Source organism: Lampris incognitus, chromosome 1, assembly GCF_029633865.1.
Source record: "Lampris incognitus isolate fLamInc1 chromosome 1, fLamInc1.hap2, whole genome shotgun sequence".
NCBI classification, from domain to species: domain Eukaryota; kingdom Metazoa; phylum Chordata; class Actinopteri; order Lampriformes; family Lampridae; genus Lampris; species Lampris incognitus.
This window is the reverse complement of record NC_079211.1, coordinates 18100033-18124501: the sequence shown is the minus strand read 5'-3', so window position 1 is coordinate 18124501 and position 24469 is coordinate 18100033. Positions and strand designations below refer to the sequence as shown.

At 45.5% G+C, this 24469-nt stretch overlaps 1 protein-coding gene across 1 annotated transcript in view; it reads left to right on the top strand.

Annotated features, from left to right (window-relative positions):
• Positions 1 to 24469, top strand: part of ablim3 (actin binding LIM protein family, member 3) — a 67221-nt gene that overhangs the window by 27705 nt on the left and 15047 nt on the right. Inside the window, exons 3-9 of the mRNA XM_056273082.1 lie at positions 705 to 888; positions 14202 to 14317; positions 18945 to 19071; positions 19436 to 19529; positions 23684 to 23771; positions 23949 to 24007; positions 24108 to 24179. Of these exons, the coding sequence (XP_056129057.1) occupies positions 705 to 888; positions 14202 to 14317; positions 18945 to 19071; positions 19436 to 19529; positions 23684 to 23771; positions 23949 to 24007; positions 24108 to 24179 (740 nt within the window). The remainder of the gene's footprint in view (positions 1 to 704; positions 889 to 14201; positions 14318 to 18944; positions 19072 to 19435; positions 19530 to 23683; positions 23772 to 23948; positions 24008 to 24107; positions 24180 to 24469) is intronic.

Genomic DNA, 24469 nt, shown 5'->3' with positions numbered 1-24469 from the left:
TGTAGGTCATCACCACATCCTCCTTTCTTCTTTCCTTTTTCTCATGGACCACATCGTCCTGTTGGTCAACCGCACGAAGAAACTAGAGACAAGAGATCAGTGTGATTTCTGACCTGTGAAAAGGCCTCTTAGTGCTCCCATTACACCGGCTGGGATTCATCCCTCGGTTGCATGGCGGGAGAGTCAGCTTGAGGTAGAAAATGTCGACACACTTTGTGCAATTGCCAGACGAGCACTCACCTCGCAGAGTGATTGGTTTGAGTGCGCGCAAGCACATGCTTTCAGTGTCTTCCCCATTGATATTTAATGAGTCTGTAGTCAATGGTCTCATCTTGCTTATGTCTGTCGCCCTGTCTCGCCCTCTTCATTGTTCGGCGCAAAATGGCTTTTCCACTGATTATATCATTAAAACCCCATCTCGGCAAATTGGCTCACTGCTGCGTCTCGAGCTGAATCACTCTGCTATCAGCCATGTGTGAAGACACACACCGAAACATATGTGCACACACGCACACACATGGACGGTCTGGCTACAGAGGTAACAAAACGTCTGATGAAATATGCAGCAGTGTTGACATCTGTTGATGCTGGAATCCAAATGTTTTTCCAAGTATGCTAACAAATTGCTCACCCTCTCTCTCTCTCTCTCTCTCTCTCTCTCTCTCTCTCTCTCTCTCTCTCTCTGTCTTTCTATGGCTTTGTAGTGTGCAACTGTGACCTGGCCCGCTCAGGCTTCTTCCAGAAGAAGGGCGAGTACATCTGCACAACAGACTATCAACGTCTGTATGGCACGCGCTGCGACCGCTGTGATGGTTTCATCACAGGGGAGGTGGTTTCGGCTCTGGGACGCACTTACCACCCCAAGTGCTTTGTCTGCAGCATTTGCAGGTAAGCATGCACGCAGACAGTGACTCATCTTCCAACAAACACAACCATCTTGATCTGTCACACCTTCAGTATGTTGGCCAGCGCTGCTTCAGACTTCCGGTGTTGCAGAAAACCCATTTACTTACACAAACACATTAGCCCAGCTGCTCAAGCATACCTGTCTTCTTGACTACATGCAAATTAGACAAGTTTTAGTGCAAACGTATGCGTGTACATGTGTGCTCCTCCATATCTACATGTTGTTGAGGGAGAGAGTGGAACTGGCCCATTAGAGTTTGCACAGGGAATGGGAGAAGAGAGGAGGTGAGGAGAAGCAGATGATTTACGGCGCCGGGCAAGAGGATCTCTGGACTGTTTACTCTGCGCTGAGTCACTGCTAATGTTTCTGCTTCGTATTTCTGTAGGGGGCCTATGAAATCCTCATCATCTGCCCCTCATCATCAACTGTTCATTAGGTTACTTGTTGAATAGCCTTTCTGAAAAAAACTTGAACATTAATTTTTCATCTTTGGAAGTCACTGATTTTATTTTATTTTTTGTCATTATTAAATGACATGTTTAAAGACAAGTCTAGTCATGATTCACTGTTGTCCCCCCTCTCTCTTTCTCTCTCGCTCTCTCTCTCAGTATCTCTCGTAGTCTCTCTCAGTCGCTCTCTCTGTCTCTCTTCGTCTCGCGCTTTCATAGTCTCTCTCATAGTCTCTCTCTCATAGTCTCTCTCGTAGTCTCACCCTCTCATAGTCTCTCTCTCAGTCTCTCTCTCTCATAGCCACTCTCTCATAGTCTCTCGCTCTCATAGCCACTCTCTCATAGTCTCTCTCGCTCTCATAGTCTCTCTCGCATAGTCTCTCTCTCTCTTAGTCTCACTCTCTCATAGCCTCTCTCATAGCCTCTCTCATAGTCTCTCTCTCTCATAGTCTGTCTGTCTCAGTCTCTCTCTCGCTCTCTTTCTCGCTCTCTCTCTCTCTCTCTCTCTCTCTCTCTCTCTCTCTCTCTCTCTCTCTCTCTCTCTCTCTCTCTCTCTCTCTCTCTCTCTCTCTCTCTCTCTCAGTTTAGTTTAGTTTAGTTTAAATGTTTATTTGGGAAGGGACAATGTACATTAATCAACATTCGAAACACATGTAAATGTACCCGAGTTAGCTAATAGGCTAGTTTCCATCGGCAGTCCCTTTGCCTGATGTTATTAGGCATCCTAGGATAATAAAATAGTACCAAAATAATAATAATAATAATAATAAACATACAACACAGTTAATATACAATACAAGAACAACAAGAGCAAACAAACAAAATATATATATATAAAATAATGTAGAAAAAGATAATAAAGATAATATAGAAAATAATATATATAAAAAATCAGACATACAACACAGCTAATGTACAGTTAAACAACATGTTAAAGGTGTGTGCGGATAGTATCAGTGTTGACATTGTTGGTTCTTAATAAGCCATTTCTTGACATTACACTTAAATTAATATTAGGATGGGGACTCTAATTGATTGTGTTACTGAGTCCTTCTTAGAGGGATGCGATTTGTGGGCTCTTGTTTTTTTTTTGGCTTTCTGAGACTCTTTTTCGTGTGGTGTTTCTTTAATTTATTGGGGTGATAGCTTATAAGTGTTTTTAGCAGTTTAAGTAGTGTAAAAGACAGGAAGTTTTGTTTGGCTAAGGGTGTGGTAGCCCGGGGGGCTATGATGGATTGGGCGTTGGAGGAGGAGAGGAGTTGACACTATGCCACGGGATCAGGTGTGTGCCAGGTAACAGCGATATGGTGGAGGATGTGCTTCTTGCTGTTGGTGAACTGGTAGGTTGGGACAATATTGGCTCTGCTTCTCAGATGAACAAAGCAGTGGTGGTGTTCTTGAAGGAGAGTTTGGTGAGTAGTTTAATGGCGTGGGATTTATGTCAAAGGGGTCTTGATAGCTGCCTCACCGTTGTTGGCACTGGCAACGAGAGTGGTTGTTTCAGATGTGCCGGGAGTCGGGGATTGCCCAGGTATGGAAGATTTGCCAGTGGTTTGAAGCTCATCTCTCTCAGATGTAAAAGTCAGTAAGTTATGCATGGCAAGTCTTTACGCAGGCAAGCGTTTATGTACTTGAAGAGTCCGGACCAGAGTTGAAGTATAAACTTTAGTGTTCGGCAGGGGGAGGATTCATACACTGTGTATGCAACGTCAGAAAGCTTGCAGTGTTTTGAATTTGGTGAGTTGGGACATCAACATTTTAAGTGTCCACGCAGAGAGGACGGGGCGGCTGAAAGTGGTGCAGGCGTGCCCACTGCGAATACAGGTGACGTGCACACAGCAGCCAGAAGTACATGTGATGTATTGGGGCCTAACGGTGGGCCTAGTGGGGCTGTACCATCGAGTGCTGGGGGAGAGGGAGGTGGAAAGGTGGCACAGATGGAAGAGGTATAGGTTGATACTCTTTCTGAGCAGCAGGAGGAAGGACAGGGGATGAAGCAGGTTGACGGGGAGTTGATGGGGAGTTGGGAGAGGGAGACTGGCAGACTGAAGGAGGGGCTGGAGGAGGAAAGCAGGAAAGGAGATGAGAGGTAGATAGAGGTCAGGATGATGGTAGAAAGGTTAATCTGGACGTTCAGGAGGAGGGCAGCAGTAAGTCAGGGTAGCCAGGGAGGGGTGAACAGACAGAAGAGTCAGGAGGGGAGTCAGATGGTATGGACCACTCAGATTGCTCTGTAGTGTCAGAAGCACCTGCTGGTCAGGTTGAGCAGGGTGATATTTACTCAGTGGCAGTATTGGATAAGTTTTTGAAGGTGACCAGATTATTTTCTTGATGTTAAAAAGTTTTTGAGGTCGGTGCAGGGGATCGCAGCCACACAGTCTAGTTGGTGAGTAAGCCCTAGGAGGAAGTATAGGTAGAAGAAATGGGCCACTACTGTAACGAAAGCTTAGCTTTAGCTAATTAAAGATGGGTAGGTTGAAAAGTAAAGGCATTCGGGTGGAGCATCTTTTGTTTGGGTTCTTGCTTTTGCTTTTCACATTTTCTCTTCCTTTTCATATGGAGGTTGTGAGGGTGGGTTCTCTTAACATAAATGGGGCCATAAATTGGACTAAAAGGGTTATACTTGTTGACTATGTGAGCCAAAAAAATCTGAATGTAGTGTTTTTGCAAGAAACACACAGTGGTGTAAATAATGAGGTGGACTGGTGGCTCTGTTGGGGGGAGGGGGGTTGGTTATGTGCCACGGTATAAATGTTAGTGCAGGTATAGCTATCCTCTTTTCCCCAGGCTTGAGTGTTATTATTACCTCTCAAAAGGAAGTGGTCACAGGAAGGCTGCTAGTGGTCTGGGCTACTATGGGGGGTAAGGAGATTGTGTTTGTTAATGTTTATGCACCAAATAGTGGGAGTGAGAGGGTAGCATTATGTAATAGACTAAAGCAGGAATTGTTAGTCTTGAGTGCTGATGTGATGTTGCTGCTTGGGGGAGACTGGAATTGCACTATTGACCATGCTAGAGACAGGCTGGGGGGGAGCCACACACAGTGTCAGCAAGTGTGTTGAGAGACATAGTGCTGAGTAGGGATTTGGTGGATAGCTGGAGACTAAAGTTTCCAGCAGGTAAACAGTTCACATGGATGAAGGTGGTGGGGGGAGTAGGGTTAGTGCAGCATGGCTGGACCGACTACACATTTTTAGATGTGACAGTAACAGAATGATAATATTCTGTGGGGTTTTCTGATCACCACTTAGCCATGTTGCACCAGGCAATCTCCTCGGGTTCCACACCAGTCTGCGTACTGGAAGTTTAATGTAAAGCTCGCAAAGTTCAAAGTATCTTTTTGTCCCTTACAGGGAAATTGGTTTGCAGCCAGGATACACAAAAACACATAATACATATAAAAACACACAAAACACTAAAGCACTGATGGACAACAACAAACAACAGGGCATAGTGGGCAAAGGGATTTAAAGGAGTTCATTCAGCATCAAGGTCAAAGTGCACTAGTCAAGTATGCAGTCTGTGCAAGTAAACAATCTCCAGACAACAGTAAAATACTATCTACCCTTTAACAACTGAATGACAGCAGGAACAAAGGAAACCTTATATCTCTTAGTCCTCTTACTGGTAACCCTCAACCGATGACCTAAGGGTAACAATTCAAAGTTTGGGGTGATTTCGGCACTCCAGAAGGGACACCTGCCTATTATAAAGGTTGGTAGGCTGGGCTTGACTTCTCTGAAATCTTACTAGCCATTTTGATGAGGCTACCGAGCCTGTTTTTATTGGACAGATTCAAATTACCGTACCAAGCGACAATATAGAACATTAAAACTGATTCAGTAAAACTTCTGTAAAAGAGAGTCATCATCTCAGGGGAGACATTAAAATAATACAGTCCTTGTTGGTCCTTTTTTGTCATGCAAGCAACATGAAATTTAAAACAGTTTTTTCTTTTTTTTGTCGAGAACAAAACCCAGGTATTTATAGCTATCCACTAGCTAGCTCAATGTCAGCACCGTTGATGCTGGTTAGTACAGGACTAGGAGGAGTCTTTCTAAAGCTGATTATCATGTATTTAGTTTTAGGCACATTTAGTTGGAGAAAGGACTCAACACACCAAGATCCAAAATCTTTGACCACAGGCTAATGATGTTGTTTCTCGCTTTCAAGAAGACTTAACAATCACAGATTCATCTGCAAATTTGATAACGTGTCTGTTAGTGTGGTTGCTCCAGCAGTCATCGGTGTACAACATGTAGAGCGGTGAGGAGAGACAGCAGCTAGAAAGTATTAAAAGCCGATAAGAAATCTATAAACAACAGCCTGGTGAGAGCTTTTCTCCCCTCAAGGTGGTGATACAGTAAATGTAATAGTGTGTGTGATAGTTGCATTCTCCAAACCTCTCCCAGACCTGTATGAAAATTGCAGGGGATCAAGAGATCTCTCTACCTGTAATAAAACCTCATTTTTGATGGGCTCCTCTAGTGTCTTCATAATTAAAGATATCAGCGCCATGGGCTAGAAGTCATTTAATGTCACAAAGGTTTTAGTCTTAGCAACTGGTACAACTGTGGAATGTTTCTATAACTTAGGGGCCCTCTGCTGCTGAAAAGGTAGTGTAAAAATAAAGTGAAAGATGCTGCACAACTTTGAATCTGGACACAGATATTATCAGGCCCAGGACTCCTACTAGACTTGATGAGTCTGAAGGGTTTTTCTGCCCTTCTGACATCAACAGCCAAAATTGGAGGAGCTCTAGTGTCCTCCTTTAGTGCATTTTGTGTATCTGTGAAGACATGATTATCAAATCTTAAGTAAAAAGCATTTAACTCATCAGCCAATTGTTTATCTGAATTAAAACCAGCAAGGGCAATATTCTTATTGCCTTTGACATGAGACCCAGTCATAGATTTCATACCGTTCCAGGGTACCCTTAAATTATTACTGCGCCCAACTCAGCTTCAGTTTTATCTCTGCACCTGAGTTTAGCCTTTTTGATTTCTGACCTGATCTTCTTTGTTTCCTTAACTTCAGTAACATGACCCTCATTAAAAGTGTTTTTCGTTTAGTGAATCAGACCCTTAAGGGTTGATGAGGCCCATGGTTTGCTGTTAGGGAAACTCTTGGTTGCAATCACATTGTCCCTACAAAAAGAGCTGGAGTGACACACAACATCCATTAACTCATCTATATTGTCCAAGGAGTCTGTCTGTAAACACTGACCAGTTTGTGCAATCAAAGCACCCCTGCAGGGCAAGAGAAGAATCATCATTCCAGACCTTCACCTGCCTTTTCAGACCTTCTCTGTCTTCAACATAGTCTTGTAAACACTGAGAAGATGCACAGAATTGTGATTGTAGGATCCAAGGGCAGGGCCCACCTCAAACTTATATGCTCCCTTTATGGAGTCATAACAGAGGTACAAAGTTTTGTTATGACATGTAGGACAGCTGACATATTGATAAAATCTGTTCAACATTTTCTTTAAGTTAGTGATTTGCAAGATGTCACCTTTTGCACCAGTTTTGGGAGTTCTGGTAGGGGTTGAGACAGAAAAAAAGGGGGATTTTGAGTCCCTCAGTCAGTGGTGGGATGTTGATAAAGCTCACATTAGGCATTTCTGCCAGCAATACACAGCCTTCTCAACTGTAAAGGCCCAGAGAACACTGGCGAGGCTGGAGAAAAGCTTAAGAGAGGTGGAGGCAGAGTTGGTTGCAGGGGATAATATTGGGCTGAGTGACAACAGGGCTGAATTAAGCAGAGAACGGGGGGGGGAAGGGGTCCTACGGAACCGGGCTTGTGAGAGAGCTTGATTTTCTATGTTAAGAGAAATGGATGCACCAAGTGCCTTCTTCTTTGGTTTTGAGCTGAAAGTGTCTGGAGGGAGGCAGATGCATTGTTTGCATTGAACTGTGACATTGCCAATGTCATAGTTGCGGTTGGGGAAATGAGGGAGGGGGCTGTGAGGTTTTATTCTGATCCGTATGGTGCCGAGTTATGTGACCCTATATGTACAGATATGCTGTTATCTGATCTCCCACAGTTTTCTGATCTGCAAAAAATTGAATTGGACTCTCCATTGTCATATGAGCAACTTTCCAAGGCTATCTTCCAAATGAATTGGTCATGCTCCGGGGGTTTATGGCTTGGCGGATGACTTTTACAAGGCCTTTTGGGACACAATTGACCAGGACTTATTTTGTGTCTTGTGTTAATGCATTGGAACAGGAGAGCTGTCTTTGAGCTGCCAGCATTCCGTTCTTGCTGTCTTGCCTAAAAAAAAGGGGGACTTGAGGGACCTTAAAAACTGGAGGCCTGTGGCCTTGCTCTGTGTGGACTATAAGCTGGTTGCCAAATGCCTGGCCAATAGACTAAGCAAACATGTTGGGACTGTGATGCACAGGGACCACTCTGATGGTGTGCCAGGCAGATCTATTATGGACAATTTGTATCTAATAAGAGATATTTTGGACTGGTCTAGGATTAATGACATTACGTTGGGGCAGTGTCATTGGACCCAGAAAAGGCCTTTGACAGGGTGGACTATGGGCACTTGTTCAAGGTGTTGTTAGGTTTTGGGTTTGGGCAGAGCTTTATTTCAATGGTGAAGATGCTTTACAATGGAGCAACATGTCTATTAAAAGTGGGTGGGGGTCTTAGCAGGTCTATGCAGGTTGGTAGAGGGATTATCAGGGCTGCTTGTTGTCTGGGCAACTATACACCCTAGCAATATAACCCTTTTTATGTTTGTTGAGGAGCAGGTTGCAGGCTATATACACTCTACAGTTAGGACTGAGGGAACTGTTTTTTTCTTCCTCTTCTTCTTTTTGTCTGCCTGTGCAGATGATTACCCAGTGTTTCTCAAGAATAGGCAGGACATTAGCATGCTGGAGGAGAGTTTGGGGGATTACCAGTGGGCTTCATCAGCTAAACTAAATTGGGTTAAGTCTGAAGCTTTACTGTGTGGGGCGGGGCAGGGTGCCCCACTATCACAGCTACCAGGAGGCCTTAGGTGGAGTTTTGTGGGGCTCAATGTCTAGGGGATACATTTGGGCTCAGGGGGCTTGGTCACTAAAAACTAAGAGGTCTCATGCAGAGAATCAGGGCAAGGTTAGGCAAATGGAAGTGGTTACTTACACAGTTATCTTACAGAAGGAGGATGCTTGGCAGCATTATTATTATAATGACTCACTCTCCTCCTTTCTGTATCTTCTGGCCCCCATTAATACCAAAATGGTCTTAGTCACACACTCAGCTCCCTGTTATACTCCTAAACTCCATCAAATGAAATCCCGTAAGCGGCAGCTTGGATGACTTTGCAAGAAATCTGGTTTAACAGTGCATCTCCAAGCCTACACAGACTACCTACAACTATACAAAGACACTCTCATCACAGCCCAGTCTACCTACTACACACACCTCATACACCCTGGCTCCACCAACCCCAAGGCTCTTTTTTCCACAATAAACAAACTTCTCAAACCCAGTGACAATACATCCAGTTCCTTCACAGTTAACAAGGACAACTCCTTTCATTTTTTCCAAACTAAAACTGACACCATCTACAGTAACCTGACCACCCCTTTACCACTCATCCTGTCAAAGTTCTCCCCTGTGTTCCCAATGGAACTTTCCAACATTATAGTAGGAATGAGAAGCTTCACTTGTGTTCTTGATCCCGTCCCATCCCATCCAATTTTCTTAAGGACTGTCTCTCAGCTATCTCCTTACTCATCACAGAAATCATTAGTTCCTCCTTCAGCTCTGGTTCAGTCCCCCATACACTTAAGCTAGCTGCTGTCACCCCCACCCTCAAAAACCTGGACTCAACCCTGATTTGGTGAGCAATTTCTGGCCTATCTCCAATCTCCTCTTTCTGTCAAAAATACTGTAACATGTTGTCGTCTCCCAACTCAAACCTCCCCTCATCTCCAAAGACCAATTCGAACCATTTCAATCTGGTTTCTGCTCACAGCACATGACAGAAACAGTCCTCCTTAAAGTCACTAACAACCTCCTCTCCACAAACTCTGGCCACCTCAGCATTCTCATCCTCCTCGACCTCACTGCAGCTTTTGACACCATCAACCACATCATTCTTCTCCCCGCCTTGAATCCTCCCTCAATATCACTGGTACTGCCCTCTCCTGGCTAAAGTCATATCTCACAAACAGACAACAGTACATCAGCATCAACAACAGCACCTCCTTCGCCACTCCTCTGTCCCAGGGTGTCCCACAGGGTTCAGTGCTCGGTCCTGTCCTGTTCATCCTTTACATGCTCCCCCTTGGTAATATCATATGTCATCATGGTCACCACTTTCATTGTTAAGGCGATGACATCCAGCTCTAAATCCAATCTAAATCCATCACCACTACAACTTATTCCAGTCTGACCAACTGCATCACTGAAATCAAATCATGGATGCAAGCCAACTTCCTCAAACTAAACATGATCATCATCGGTCCCAAATCCCTTACCAAATCAACTCACAACTTCTGTCTTACCATCGATAACCCCAGTCTGTCCTCCCCCCTACACATCCACAACCTTGGAATCATTTTCGACAGCAACCTCTCCTTTGAACACCACGTCAATCAAATCACCAGAACTGCCTTTTATCCCCTAAAAAACATAGCTCATCTCCACTCATCACTCTCTTTCTCTGCTACTGAAACCTTGATCTATGCCTTACTTTTATGTTTATTTTATCATATGTAAAGCGTCTTTGAGTATTGTGAAAGGCACTGTATAAATAAAATGAATTATTATTATTATTATTATTATCGATATGCATGCAGCCATATGTAAAACTGAACAGATAATGACGAGGGTCTGATGGAGGTGGTTGGTGTGTGTGTGCACGTGTTTGTGTGTGGGTGTAAGTAAGTGAGAGTGTGTGTCTGTGGATGTGGCGTTTTGAGAGGTGTAGGTTGTATGTTAGGTTTAGCATACAACTTACTATGTAAATAAACTGTGTAAATAGTTTGTGTTGTTTTATGAGGTGACTGTTCATAAAGTCAAAAAGCTCTCTCTCTCTCACTCTCTCTCTCTCTCTTGCTCTCTCTCTCGCTCTCTCTCAGTTCAGTTCAGACCGATGAGGCTTCATTAGCATGAGGGCAATAATTAGTATTACCAAAGCCCATCATAAAAGGCTGCAACAACAGGAAAAACGGTGACCAATATGATATATATCAACTGCAGTACCCACTTGATTCAGTGTAAATTTGAATTCCAACATTAAGCTCATTCAGCTGACAGAAAGCAAATCAACAGGTAGAACAGGAAGCTGTACACAGATGACGGAGATGAAAAAAACTTTTTTTTGCAAAAGCAGTTTTAGCTGTGCCTATGTGTGTAAGCAGTTTCTTATTTGTTAGTGTGGTCAAGTTTGTCTTTGTGCGGGCACATGTTGTGTGCATGTATATTTGTTTGTGTGGGTCGGTGTGTGTCTCTCTCTACCCCTCTCTCTCTCTCTCTCTCTCTCTCTCTCTCTCTCTCTCTCTCTCTCTCTCTCTCTCTCTCTCTCTCATCCTTACACTGTAAACGAGAAGAGAAACCATAGATCTGCCTGTCATTGCTTAATAAACATGCAGTCATGCCCAGCAGCCATCACTAACAACGCTAAACTGACTGGTCAGAGACAGCAGCGGAGTCCTGACAGTGACACGAGACTGTGTGTGTGTGTGTGTGTGTGTGGAGTCAATTGTAAGAGACAGCAGTGGAGTCTCGACAGTGACACAAGACTCTGTGTGACTCTATGTGTGTGGAGTCAATTGGAAGAGACAGCGGGGAGCTAAAGGCTGAATCTCAACTGCCTGCGCTGTATGTTTTCTGTCACATTGTTCACATTACTTTCTGCACCACCCTTTTTTTGCATCTTTTCGAGCACCCGCCTCAGATCAAGGCCAGAGGGCCGGCAGCCACTGAGGCCACAAATAGCCTCACTTCTGTGGCCAGAGTGAGAGAGAGAAAAAAAGATGCATTAAATATGTAAACAGAGTAAATTTTTAAAGCACCGGGAAAGGCTGACAAGGCAGTGTGTGTAGGGAGTGATACAGGTGAAGACAAAGTCATGCACACACACACGCACACAAACACACACACACACACACACACACACACACACACACACACACACACACACACACTGCTACTCCATCAGTGCTAAACTGTGATAGTTATGGTCAAATGCTTTGCATGTGAAAATGAATCAGCTCGTCGTTCACAGAAGAGGAACAAGATAACAGAGAGAGGGTAGTCCATATTGCTGTGTTTGTCTTTTCACTGGGGCAGGAATTCACGGATATGAGAAAATCAGGATCCATAAACAGCAAGGAAGAGAACGAACGGAGCAGATTGCGTGTGTTTAGAGCAACTCAGGGATGAAATTGAAATTAAAATGGAATAAATGAGTTACACGTTTTATCACTTTTGACTTGGGCTTTGTTGTAGGGATTTTCCCGTGGCGGTCTTTGAAATGCAAATTGTGAAAGGAAAAATAGAGTGTAGATTGATATCAGAAAGGGAGCGCCTTCCATTAATTTTTTTTACAACAGTTTTTTACCTTTTGCTTTACTGGTCTTCACTGTTATATCAGAATCAGACTCATGTTTGTTGGCCATGTAGGTTTGCACATACATGGACTTTAACTCTGGTTTTGTGGCTCTCTCAGTGTACTTAACATAGAATAACAACATGACAACACAACAATATTCAGATATATACACAAGGATTGATTGTATACTGGCAAAATAAGAGGTGATAAAGTGCAGTGGTGCAGAGAATATATCAGAGATGCTGAAATAGATGTTAGCAGGCTACTTACATACATGCCTGAGGTAGATGGACATGACAGAGTGTACCAGTATACGTACAGTGTACAGTACAATATATACAAAATGGTTGGATTTCATTGACAGTGTTAAGCGTTCATTTGAATGACAGATTTTATATCTTATATCTGGGTGGTGCAGTGGTTAGAACGGTCACTTCACAGCAAGAAGATCCTGGGTTCGAAACCCAGGGTTGTCCAACCTTGGGGGTTCTCCCAGGCCATCCTCTGTGTGGCATTTGCATGTTCTCCCTGTCTCTGTGTGGTTTCCTCTGGGTGCTCCAGTTTCCTCCCACAGCCCAAAGACATGTAGGTCAGGTGAATCCACCATACTAAATTGTCGCTAGGTGTGACTGTGTGTGTGTGTGTGGGGGGGGGGGCTGTGATGGACTGGCAGCCTGTCCAGGGTGTGTCCCTGCTGCCCAATGACTGCTGGGATAGGCTCCAGCATCCCACGAACCGAATTCGGATAAGCGGCGTGGATAATGGATAGATGGACATCTTATATCTGTCATTCTACTGAGAATAGTGAAAACAAACTGGACGATGTTCAGCACCCAGCAGCTCCGTTAAATGTGCACATGTGTGTGATCACACATGCATGAATGCATTTGTTCTATATATCTGCATGAGTGTGTGTCTGTGTGCATGCTGCGTGCTCCTGCCACTCTCCAATGGGTGTCCTGCTCTGCTGGAGACTTCAGCCTCCCACTAGGCCTTGGCTGCAGCACCAGGCCTCAGAAGGGGACTAAAAGGATTATTGCCTGCTATGTCTTTTAAACCGCCTTTCCTAAGCCTTTTAGCTCCCCATTCATTCTCTCATCCTCCACAGCCATAAAGGAATCAATTAGTCGCTTTAAAAGAAAAAAAAACAAAAAACAAAAAACAGAAGCACAAAGAGAGACAAAACATTGTATCATGGTACAAGTAATTTAATTACACAAATGTTGCTTTGCTGTTGGCTATCTCGCTGAGTGACTGCAGAAATGTGTGTGTGTGTGTGTGTGTGTGTGTGTGTGTGTGTGTGTGTGTGTGTGTGTGTGTGTGTGATTGTGCAGCGTGGCCGTGAACTCATTATCTTAGCATGGTGTCGAACTTTTGATTGCATGGCTATGCGACCAGGTGGCACCAGCAGTGGTGTGTCCCCAAGGGCTCTGTGTGTGTGTGTGTGTGTGTGTGTGTGTGAGAGAGAGAGAGAGAGAGAGAGAGAGAGAGAGAGAGAGAGAGAGAGAGAGAGAGAGAGAGAGAGAGAGAGAGAGAGAGAGAGAGAGAGAGAGAGAGAGAGAGAGAGAGAGAGAAGATCAGTATGCACCCCACACAGTTTTCCTAATAAGCTCTCATTTGTACTGGGAGAACCAGTTCTCTTGGCGACCACTCTGGAAGCCTGTGGCTTTGCCACATTATCGGGTGTTTAATCACAGAGCAGCCAGGTGCTTATGAGACTGTCAACAAGCTATTAAGCCTCTGCCAGATCAGAGAGGCAGTATTATTGCAGGCTCATAGAAGATGTCAGGATGTGTTTACCTTGTGTCAGCAGCAATGTCACTCAATCATGTTTTTGCCACCACCCTTTCATTATATATTTGTGTTTGCTATTTTATGTACTGTAAAAACACATAATCAACTCCACCCCTATGTTCAGTCTCTCCCAACTAACTGTGCATGTGTAAATGGTAAATGGACTGCATTTATATATAGGCACTTTTCTAGTCTACCAACCACTCAAAGTGCTTCACAGTTGTATGCCTCACATTCACACACACATTCATACGCTGATGGAGGAGGCTGCCATGCAAGGTGCCAACCTGCTCAGCAGGAGCAGTTAGGGGTTCAGTATCTTGCTCAAGGACACTTTGATGTGCTCTCTGGAAGAGGTGGGGATCGAACCCGTGACCTTCTGGTTACTAGACAATTCGCTCTACCTCCTGAGCCATGCCGCTGTGTGTTGTGATGTGTTGTGTTGTGTTGTGTTGGCTAATTCTCTTTATTTTTTAATTTTTCTCTCCAGGAACCCCTTCCCTATCGGAGACAGAGTAACATTCAGTGGAAAGAACTGCGTGTGCCAGCAGTGCTCACACACACTCATTAAATCCAACGAACCGATCAAGATCCATGGGCCCAGCCGTAAGTGTCCTTTTATCCAGCTGAAAAATCCCCCAGATAAAAGAATCATACTTTAGATTTTCCTGTTTTTTCAAGAAAGTCCAGCCTGGTGGTGTCCGGGTAGCGTGGCGGTCTATTCTGTTGCCTACCAACACAGGGATCGCCGGTTCGAATCCCCGTGTTACCTCCGGCTTGGTTGGGCGTCTCTACCGACACAGTTGGCTGTGTCTGTGGGTGGGAAGCCGGATGTGGGTGTGTGTCCTGGTCGCTGCACTAGCGCCTCCTCTAGTCAGTCAGGGCGCCTGTTCAGGGAGGAGGGGGAACTGGGGGGAGTAGTATGATCCTCCCACGCGCTACGTCCCCCTGGTGAAACTCCTCACTGTCAGGTGAAAAGAAGCGGCTGGCAACTCCACATGTATCGGAGGAGGCATGTGGTAGTCTGCAGCCCTCCCCGGATCGGCAGAGGGGGTGGCACAGCGACCGGGATGGCTCAGAAGAGTGGGGTAATTGGCCGGGTACAACTAGAGAAAAAAGGGGGGGGGAAATCCCCCCCAAAAGAAAGTCCAGCCTCCACCCCTATCCTTACTCTTTTCAGTCTCTCACAGTTACATCCCTTAACCTTTCTACATCTTTCATGATGGTATTTCACTGTGACTGTTTGGATAACAGACTGTGATGTGACCACAAGGTCCGTTTAGCATGTTTTATCCAATTGTTCGTCAGATCAGTCCCTGTCATACAGCTCTGTCAAAATAAGGCTTACATAAGGCAGTGAGACACATCACTCAGTCAGCTCCTTTTAACTCACCGTTTCCCATAAAGCATCTCACTTCCAAAGCCCAGCTTTCAATTAGAGGTATTTATTTTCCATATACAGGTATTTTACTCTGTTTTGCTTTTGCAGATATCTTCTCACAAACAGGGCAAACGTGGCTCCTTACTCTTCTACAACAAATTTCTAAAAGTGTGGTATTTGCATTTGTAGACAATGGAACATGCCATCCTTTATCTGCAGCCGCGCATGTGTGTGTGTGTGTGTGCGTGTGTGTGTGTGTGTGTGTGTGTGTGTGTGTGTGTGCGCGCACACATGTGCATGCTTGCATGTGTGTGTGTGTATGCGTGCATTCAAGTGCTTAATAAATAAGTGAACAGAATGCTCTCCTATAGACAGAAGGCAGGAAAATGACAAATTGCATTCCCTGAATGCAGCAATAGAGACTGATAGTGAATCATTTGTTTGGCGTGGCAGACAGACAGCGGGATCCCATACAGAAGCTGTGTGGTGATAACAGATGATGGAGAAGAAGTGAATAACCTCCCTAGATTGCTCCATTCAGCAGAGTAAAAGCTGAACCGCTCCCCAGCTGCACGTACATCACTCCTGCCTGTGAGGACCAGCCCTGGAGCTGGGGCAGAAACAAAGCACAGACAGAGAGGATCTAATGCACTGCCCCATGCCAGTAATGCAACCAACATGTACTGGAGACAGAGCGTTTTTTAACACTGGAGCGACCGAGCTGCTCAGTTTGACCGTTTTGGATAATGGGTGGATGAATGGATGGATTTTCAAAGTTTATTAATTTTGAGGGGGGGGGAAGATACAGACCTGCCGCTCCCTGAATGCTCCAATAAATTCATTATATTTACATTCAAATACGTTTTAGATCAATTGCACAAAAAAAAAGTTATTATAAGATCTACCTGAAACGACCATGAGCCGTCAAAAAGACCGCTTGTAATTTGCGTCACTATTCATGTCACTATTTATGACGTGTGTTGGTCGCGTCATTTCCTTCGTGAAGTTCATTGCTCTGTCCTAGAAACATTCTGGCATTCTCCAGTGCAGAGTAATAGTCTAAACTTGATTTCTGATTATTTCCAACATGTCTAGGTACAGCCGCCATTTCAGACACGCCATGACTACCACCAATGTGTTGCAGTATTTACAGACGTTGGACGGCGGCGATTTTAAATTGTTTGAAAAACAGTGTTAAAGTTGTTAAAATGTTAATTTTGGCGTCGGTCATTTCTTAACAGACATACTAACACATGCAATGCGTTAATATCTCAATTGGGCATTTATCTGGACAGAATATGGAGTTTAAAAACCGGCTGTCATTTTGACCGCCCATGGTCGTTTTAGGTAGGCGTGAAATCCCGGTCGTTCTAGCGTTTTAATACGGGAAAGTGCATTAAGAAACGGAGCTGTGATTTGAGTGCTTTTCTGGGGGGGGGGGGTGCAGTAAACTTGGCCAGAGAAGGTTAAAGCTAAGCCAAACGTGTTCCAAATGGAAACAAATGAAGTGCTGACCTTTTCTCTGTATTCACTCTCTGCAGCCATGCATCATCTGCCCCGAGCCCTGTTACGCTTTACGCCAGCCCTGTTAGTGCTGGTCAATAACGCCTGCTAGGGTGTCTCTCCAAGGAAGTCTTAGTGTATGCTAGTGTATGCGTATGTGTGTGTGTGAGAGAGAGAGAGATTTCTAGTTGTGTCAGACTTTGTAAAGAGAAATTTATGCCGTGCTTTAGCCCCTGGGCCATTTGGCTGTTATTTGATTCCTGTCTGCTTTCCATCATGTTTACTAGCACTTGGGTTAAGAGAGTGAGCGCCACTGCTCTGCATTACTCTGCATTACCCTGCCAATGAAGAAAGACTTAAAAGTCTGTGCTCGCCTTAATAGTCTGTCCTTGAAGAGTAAAAATCAAGCTGGGAACCTCGGTGCTATCCCAGATTCAGACCTAAATGTCAGTAGTCATACTGAATCAATAACAAAATCACCCTTCTACCACCTTGAAAGTATCACAGAGATCTGGAGACCTGGTGTCAGAGCGTGATGTTGAGAAACTGGTCCATGCTTTTATCTCTAGCAGGCTGGACTACTGCAATGGACTGTTCACAGGTCTGTCAAAGACAGCAATCAGACAGCTTCAGCTGATCCAGAATGCTGCTGCCAGGGCTTGAACAAGGACCAAAAATGCTCAGCAGATAACTCCAGTTCTCAGATCACTACATTGGCTACCAGTTTCTCACTGAATCAAATTCAAAATTCTATCGCTTGTCCATAAATCACTGGACGGTTTAGGTTCAAGATACCTATCAAACCTCCTGGCCCAGTACAAACCTTGCAGACCTCTCAGGTTAGCTGGTTCTGGATTACTGGCTGTTCCCAGAATCAAACCCCCCCCTTTTTTTTTCTCCTCAATTGTACCTGGCCAATTACCCCACTCTTCCGAGCCGTCCCAGTTGCTGCTCCACCCCCTCTGCCAAGCCGGGGAGGGCGGCAGACTACCACATGCCCCCTCCAATACATGTGGAGTCACCAGCCGCTTCTTTTCGCCTGACAGTGAGGAGTTTCACCAGGGGGAAGTAGCGCATGGGAGGATCATGCTATTCCCCACTGTTCCCCCTCCCCCCTCAACAGGCACCCCGGCCGACCAGAGGAGGTGCTAGTGCAACAACCAGGACACATACCCACATCCGGCTTCCCACCCGCAGACACAGCCAATTATGTCTGTAGGGACGCCCGACCAAGCCGGAGGCAACACAGGGATTCAAACCGGCGATCCCTGTGTTGGTAGGTAATGGAATAGACCGCCACACCACCCAGACGCCCCCTCCAGAGTCAAAACTAAACATGGTGGGTGTCCGGGTAGTGTAGCGGTCTATTCCGTTGCCTACCAACATTGGGATCCCGGTTCGAATCCCCGTATTACCTTCAGCTTGTTTAAGCATCCCTACGGACACAATTGGCTGTGTCTGAGGGTCTACTGGTCACTGCACTAGTGCCTCCTCTGGTCGGTCGGGGCACCTGTTCAGGGGGAAATAGCGTGATCCTCCCATGTGCTACGTCTTCCTTGTGAAACTCCTCACTGTCAGGTGGAAAGGCGACTGACAGGCGACTCCACATGTATCAGAGGAAGCATGTGGTAGTCCGTGGCCCTCCCTGGATTGGCAGAGGGGGTGGGAAGCAGTGACCTGGATGGCTCAGAGAGTGGAGTAATTGGCTGCATACAATTGGGGAGAAAAAAGGGGGGGGGGCTAACTAAACACAGTGAAGCTTCCTTAAGCTTCTATGCTGCTCATATGTTCAACAAATCGCCAGAAGAGCTAACACTTGAGAAAATCTAGACTACTCTCAAATCCAAGCTAAAGACCTACCTGTTTACCATTGCTTTTAATTGATTTTCTTTTAAATCAAATTTCTTTGCCTGTTTGTTTTATTGTTTGTAACTGTGTGCTTTTGCTTGCTTTTGTTGTTTTTATCATATGTTGCCTGTGTACTCTGTGAAGCACTTTGGGCTGCCTTCAAGTTATGAAGTGTGCTACATAGGTATGAAGTGTGCTACATAGGTATGAAATGTGCTACATAGGTATGAAGTGTGCTACATAGGTATGAAATGTGCTACATAGGTATGAAGTGTGCTACATGGGTATGAAATGTGCTACATAGGTATGAAGTGTGCTACATGGGTATGAAATGTGCTACATAGATGAATTCGCCTTGCGTTGCATTAGCAGAGCTATTGATAAAGGAGAATGGAATACGACGAAGGGGAAGAAAACCACGTATGGGAACACAGTGGGTGTTTAAAGATGCACAGTTACTCCACATTCACACCTGTGCTTACTCTCTTGCTCCCCTCCCAGACTGTGCGGGGTGCAGAGACGAGATCAAGCAGGGTCAGTCTCTCCTGGCCTTAGAAAAACAGTGGCATGTCAGCTGCTTTAGATGTCAGACCTGCAACATGGTCCTTACGGGCGAGTACATCAGCAAGTAAGCCTATGCACTCAAACCTATTTCACAAGCACACACACTTACACATATGCACATGTGCATGCACAGCACACACACACACACACACACACGCATGTTTTTATCAGAAGTTTTCTAGAAATGTCACTGTACTTTTAACTGTACAGGAATTTTTTACCACTATGAACCAACGCTTACATGAAGTACTATTTTGACAAATTTGGTATGAAATGGTTGCTGTTCATATGAGGTCATTTGCACGGATGCTTACATGCCTCGGCTGACAAAACCTAATTCTAAATCGGTGTATAATTTCACCAGAGAAGCTGAGCATTTAAGCGCTTGCAGTTTTATCCGATGTCCTCATACGTTTGCCACTTTGCAGAGACGGAGTGCCGTACTGTGAGGCAGACTACCACGCCCAATATGGGGTGAAATGCGAGACCTGCAGCCGATACATCAGTGGAAGAGTTCTGGAGGTGAGAGGGAGGATATGATCTCAGTAATTACATCACACCGTGACGCCACAGATTTCACAACGCCGGATTGTGCAGCAGCTCAGAAATAGTCAAATGGGAGTTGTTGTTAATTGATCATGATGAACACGGTCAGATTGAGCTCCTCCATATTATCCAAAGCCCTCTCTACATTTGCTGATAAAGCCTTGCTATGCTCAAGAGAATAAGCAGCAAATAACTGTTTGCCGAGCGGAGGACTTGCGTTTCATTCTGCTTAACCAAACAGAAATAAGCACAGATGTGTTATGTTGACTGATTCCATCGATGGTTTAGTTGCTGCCCACGTGCATCATTACAATGAAACTGAATGGGGAAAAGTGCAGTTATCTAAAGAAACACACCGAAGTAAGAGCAGTGTAGACTAGCTCCATGATATTAAGACGGTTGTAGTCTTCACCATCCCACAGAAGAGGAAGTTGTTGACTGTGGTGGAGGCCAGCCCATTATCGTGCCAAAAACTGGCATAGATAGGCTACAAGCCGGCCTGGCATTTCCCTGTTGCCTCCAATATCACAGTCGAGCAGCAGCAAACATCTGGACGGAATCACCATAGTCCTAAAAAGAGAAGGAGGGGAGATATAAAAAGATCAGAGGCTAAAGAGAGAGGGGTGGAGGAAAAAGAGACTCAGAAGATGAGATTGGCTGAGTGACAGATAAAAACCCATGTTTGAACCTTCTCTGAAGCATCTTTAAAACGAGATCGAAGGAAGAGCCAGCCCTGGAGAAGGTAAGGGATGTACGTACCAGGAGGGAGAAAGGCAGAATAGGGATGGTTGTAGGAAAAAATTGAACGAAAGAGAGGAAGAGGATTGAAAACAATGATAGATAGCGATAAAGCACAAATGTTAATTAAATGTTTTGGAAGAGAGAGTCTCCTGAGGGTGCAGCTAGTCCCTTTTGACTTGGGGGGGGGGGGCAGACAAACCATTTGCCTGCCTGGTTGGTCCCATAAACAATAAACATCCCCCCTCCAATACACACACACACACATACACACACACACACACGGACTCCTGTCCCAGTGCTCCCCTGCTTTTCTGAGCGACTGGTGTAAAGTGCTTTGTTCCTGACTGTCAAGCTCTCAAGGCTATTTATAGACACTGGGACATGTCAGCCTTTATCTGCAGCCCAGTGTGTGTGTGTGTGTGTGTGTGTGTGTGCGCGTGTGCGTGTGTGTGCGTGCGATAGTCATCCATTCTTTTCTACCTTCAGATTAAGACGGCATATTCATTCAGTTATCTGTGCAATAGCAGTCAGCAGACTTGAGGTCAGGTTCTGACCCCAAGCTCGCCTGCCTGACATCCACCCATCGATGCGTGAGGTGGGAACCCTCTCTAAACAAGAGATATTTACGTATGAGCCATGTGCAAGGGCACAATTTATTCGAAGCAGCAATAAAAACCTGTTATTTTTCTGTCCAACGATTCTTCAGTGAAGTCGTGCCAATGCTTGCAGTAATGCAGCTGCACGGGCTCCATTGTGGTCTGGAGTCTGAATGCAGCAACTTCCATCAAACTCCCACAGTCAACGGTTGCCACTTTAATGAGAAGTTTAGAAGGGAACAAGAGAAAAAAAATGATGGAAAGAGGGAGCGCGATGAGCAGAGAATGGAGGAGAGGGAGACAGACATCCTGCTCTCTGTTCTACCATCTGTGCCTTCCTTTCTTCAATCGCTCTTTCCTGTCTCGGTTGTACAGTAAATATAGCAGCATGTTAATGCCACCAGAGATAGGACGCCTTGTTAAAAGCGGTATCGACAACTACTGAACTGATCTGACCGCAGACGGTAAACTGCCCACTGCTCGGAAAACACAAAGTGGAAACGCCAGCTTCCAGTGCTCACTCCCGGATTTCCTTTCAAAGTAACCCGAGACGTACACTGATTAGCCAAAACATTATGACCGCCTGCCTAATATGCTGTTGGTCCTCTGTGCTGCCAAAACAGTGCTGAGCCGCCAAGGTGTGGACTCTACAAGACCCCTGAAGGTGTCCTGTGGTATCTGGCACCGAAACATTAGCAGCAGATCCTTCAAGTCCTGTAAGTTGCGAGGTAGAGCCACCCTGGATCAGACATGCCGGTCCAGCACATCCCACAGATGCTCGATCAGATTGAGATCTGGAGAATTTGGAGGCCAGGGCAACACCTTGAACACTTCATCATGTTCCTCAAACCGTTCCCGAACAATGGCTGCAGTTTGGCAGGGTGCATTATCCTGCTGAAAGAGGCCACTGCCATTAGGGTATACCACTGACATGAAGGGGTATACCTGGTCTGCAACGATGTTTAGGGAGGTGGCACGTGTCAAATTGACATCCACATGAATGGCCGGACTCAGGGTTTCCCAGCAGAACATTGCCCAGAGCATCATACTCCCTCCACCGGCTTGTCATCTTCCCATAGTGCATCCTGATGCCATCACTTCCCCATGTAAACAGTGTACACATACACGGCCATCCATGTGATCTAAAAGAAAACGGGACTCATCGGACCAGGCGACCTTCTTCCACTGCTCCAAGGTCCAGTACTGATGCTTGCATGCCCATTGCAGGCACTCTCGACAGTTGACAGGGGTCATCATGGGCACTCTGACCGGTCTGCAGCTACGCAGCAGAGGGTGATGCACTGTGTTGTGACACATTCCTCCCATAACCATCAATAAAATGTTCTGTGACTTGTGCCACAGTAGATTTTCTGTGGGTTTGGACCAGACAGGATAGCCTTCATTGCCCTTGTGCATTGATGAACCCTGGGAACCCAACACCCTGTCGTCGGTTTGTGGTTTGTCCCTCCTCGGACCACTGTCTGTAGGTACTCACCACTGCTGACCAGGAGCGCCCCACAAGCTTTGCCGGCTCAGAGATGCTCTGACCCAGTGGTCTGGCCATAACAATTTGGCCCTTGTCAAAGTCACTCGGGTCTTTACTCCTGCCCATTTCTCCTGCATCCAACATGTTGAGTATGAGAACTGATTGTTCGCTCGCCATCTAATCTACCCAGACCTTGACACGTGCCCTTGTTTGGAGATGATCAACATTATTCAGTTCACCTGTGAGGGGTCATAATGTTTTGGCTCATCAGTGTACTGCCAGGGGGATGGGTTAAAAATGCAGTTTAGAAACATACACTGGCAGGATCATCAGTTCTTCATTGCACAAAAAGAGGTTTGTTAAAGAGGCTCAGCTTCCGGGACATTGCGTGAAAGCATCAGTGTTATACAAAAGCGAGAAGACTTTTACCTATGCAGTATTGATGGCGCAGAGGGGCATATTACACATCACACATGCACGCACACACAGACACACACATGTGTTTTAGCCCTAATGTGAGTGTTGAGATTTTCAGAAAGGGAGCTCCACACAGTTTTCCTTGAAGAAGGTCACATGTCAGCAAAGCTTCTATATATAGGTTTCTGTAATGGTGTGTAGGGGAGGCAGGGGTGACAGCACCCTGACAAGACAGGGCTGAGTGCTCCAACTCGGCCACACCTTATCCATCAGCCCCGCAGAGAGACATTTGAGAAACATCATTGCACAGCGGCAGGATGATGCATCATTTCCTGTGTACATTTCATATACTGTATGCTTGTGTACATTTCATGTGAGTTGGAGATCCCCAGGGGCACTCCTCCTGTTCAAGGACATGTATCCCACTCTTGTGTCCTTCGCCCTCGCTATATTGCATTCTCTCTCTCTCTCTTTCTCTCACTCACACACATGCACACACAAACACACACACCTACACACACATGTGCACACACATGCAGCAGTCTATAATGTGAGTGACCTACAGGGATCGTTGGTCTAATTATGGTATGGGGTGGGTTGTGTGCTCGTTAATATTTGAGTCATTTAAGGGAGTGCCACGATGTTGTATGAAATTATTACAGCCTAATAGCATACCTATATATTAGGAGACAACTGGTGCCCAAATCACGTAATTAACATACGGACGTGCTCAAGGTGGTGTCTTGATTTGCAGTCTCATTCTTGTTCGATGACGCTGTTGGTCATTTCGTGTGGCTCATGTTATCGCTGCTCTGCTCTCTTCTCTTCTCTTAACTTTTCTACTCTTCACTTCTCTTCTCTTGCACATTTTGTGTGTCCATCTGTACCAGGCTGGGGGGAAACACTACCATCCAACCTGCGCCCGCTGTGCCCGCTGCAACTTGATGTTTAAAGAGGGGGAAGAGATGTACTTGACTGGTGAGACTTGATCCCAAGTGTCCATATGCATACACACACACACACACACACACACACACGCATATCCACACGTGGACAATGCAAACATTGGTGTATTGACATGCATGGTATGTGCATACACCCATCATCAATGCCCTTCTATAATTTTCTCTCTTTCTTTCTTTACACTCCTTTTAGGATGTGAAGTGTGGCACCCTTTATGTAAGCAGGCAGCTCGGGCTGAGAGGAGACTCAGGGTAAGGGAACTACCTCATAAAAATCTTAAAACACAAGTACTTATGCCGTGGAGACTTATTCAAGTTTCTGTCTTTGTGGTCTTTGGTCCCTTCATCACAGCACAGACGCCTGTCAGAGACCTCCATCTCTCCACCAGGCTCCTCCATTGGTTCTCCCAGCAGGGTTATATGCGTAAGTAACCAATCACCTAGCAGCTTTTAGTCACCTGACCTTGCCACTGCCCTTACACCAAACGCACAGTAATGAGATCGATAAACCACAGACACAAGCACTACCCATAGTTCACAGTGGTTCCCAATCCTAACCAACCCAAGAGGCTGCTAGCTCCTATGGCCTGTCCACTGTGTCTGTTAACTGTGTCCCAAAGACATGCCGTCATCAGGGGCGAAGTGGAGGTTACAAGAGGAGGAGGTCAAACTATACGCTACCTCATTAGCTACAGTACGAACTGCCATCAGTAC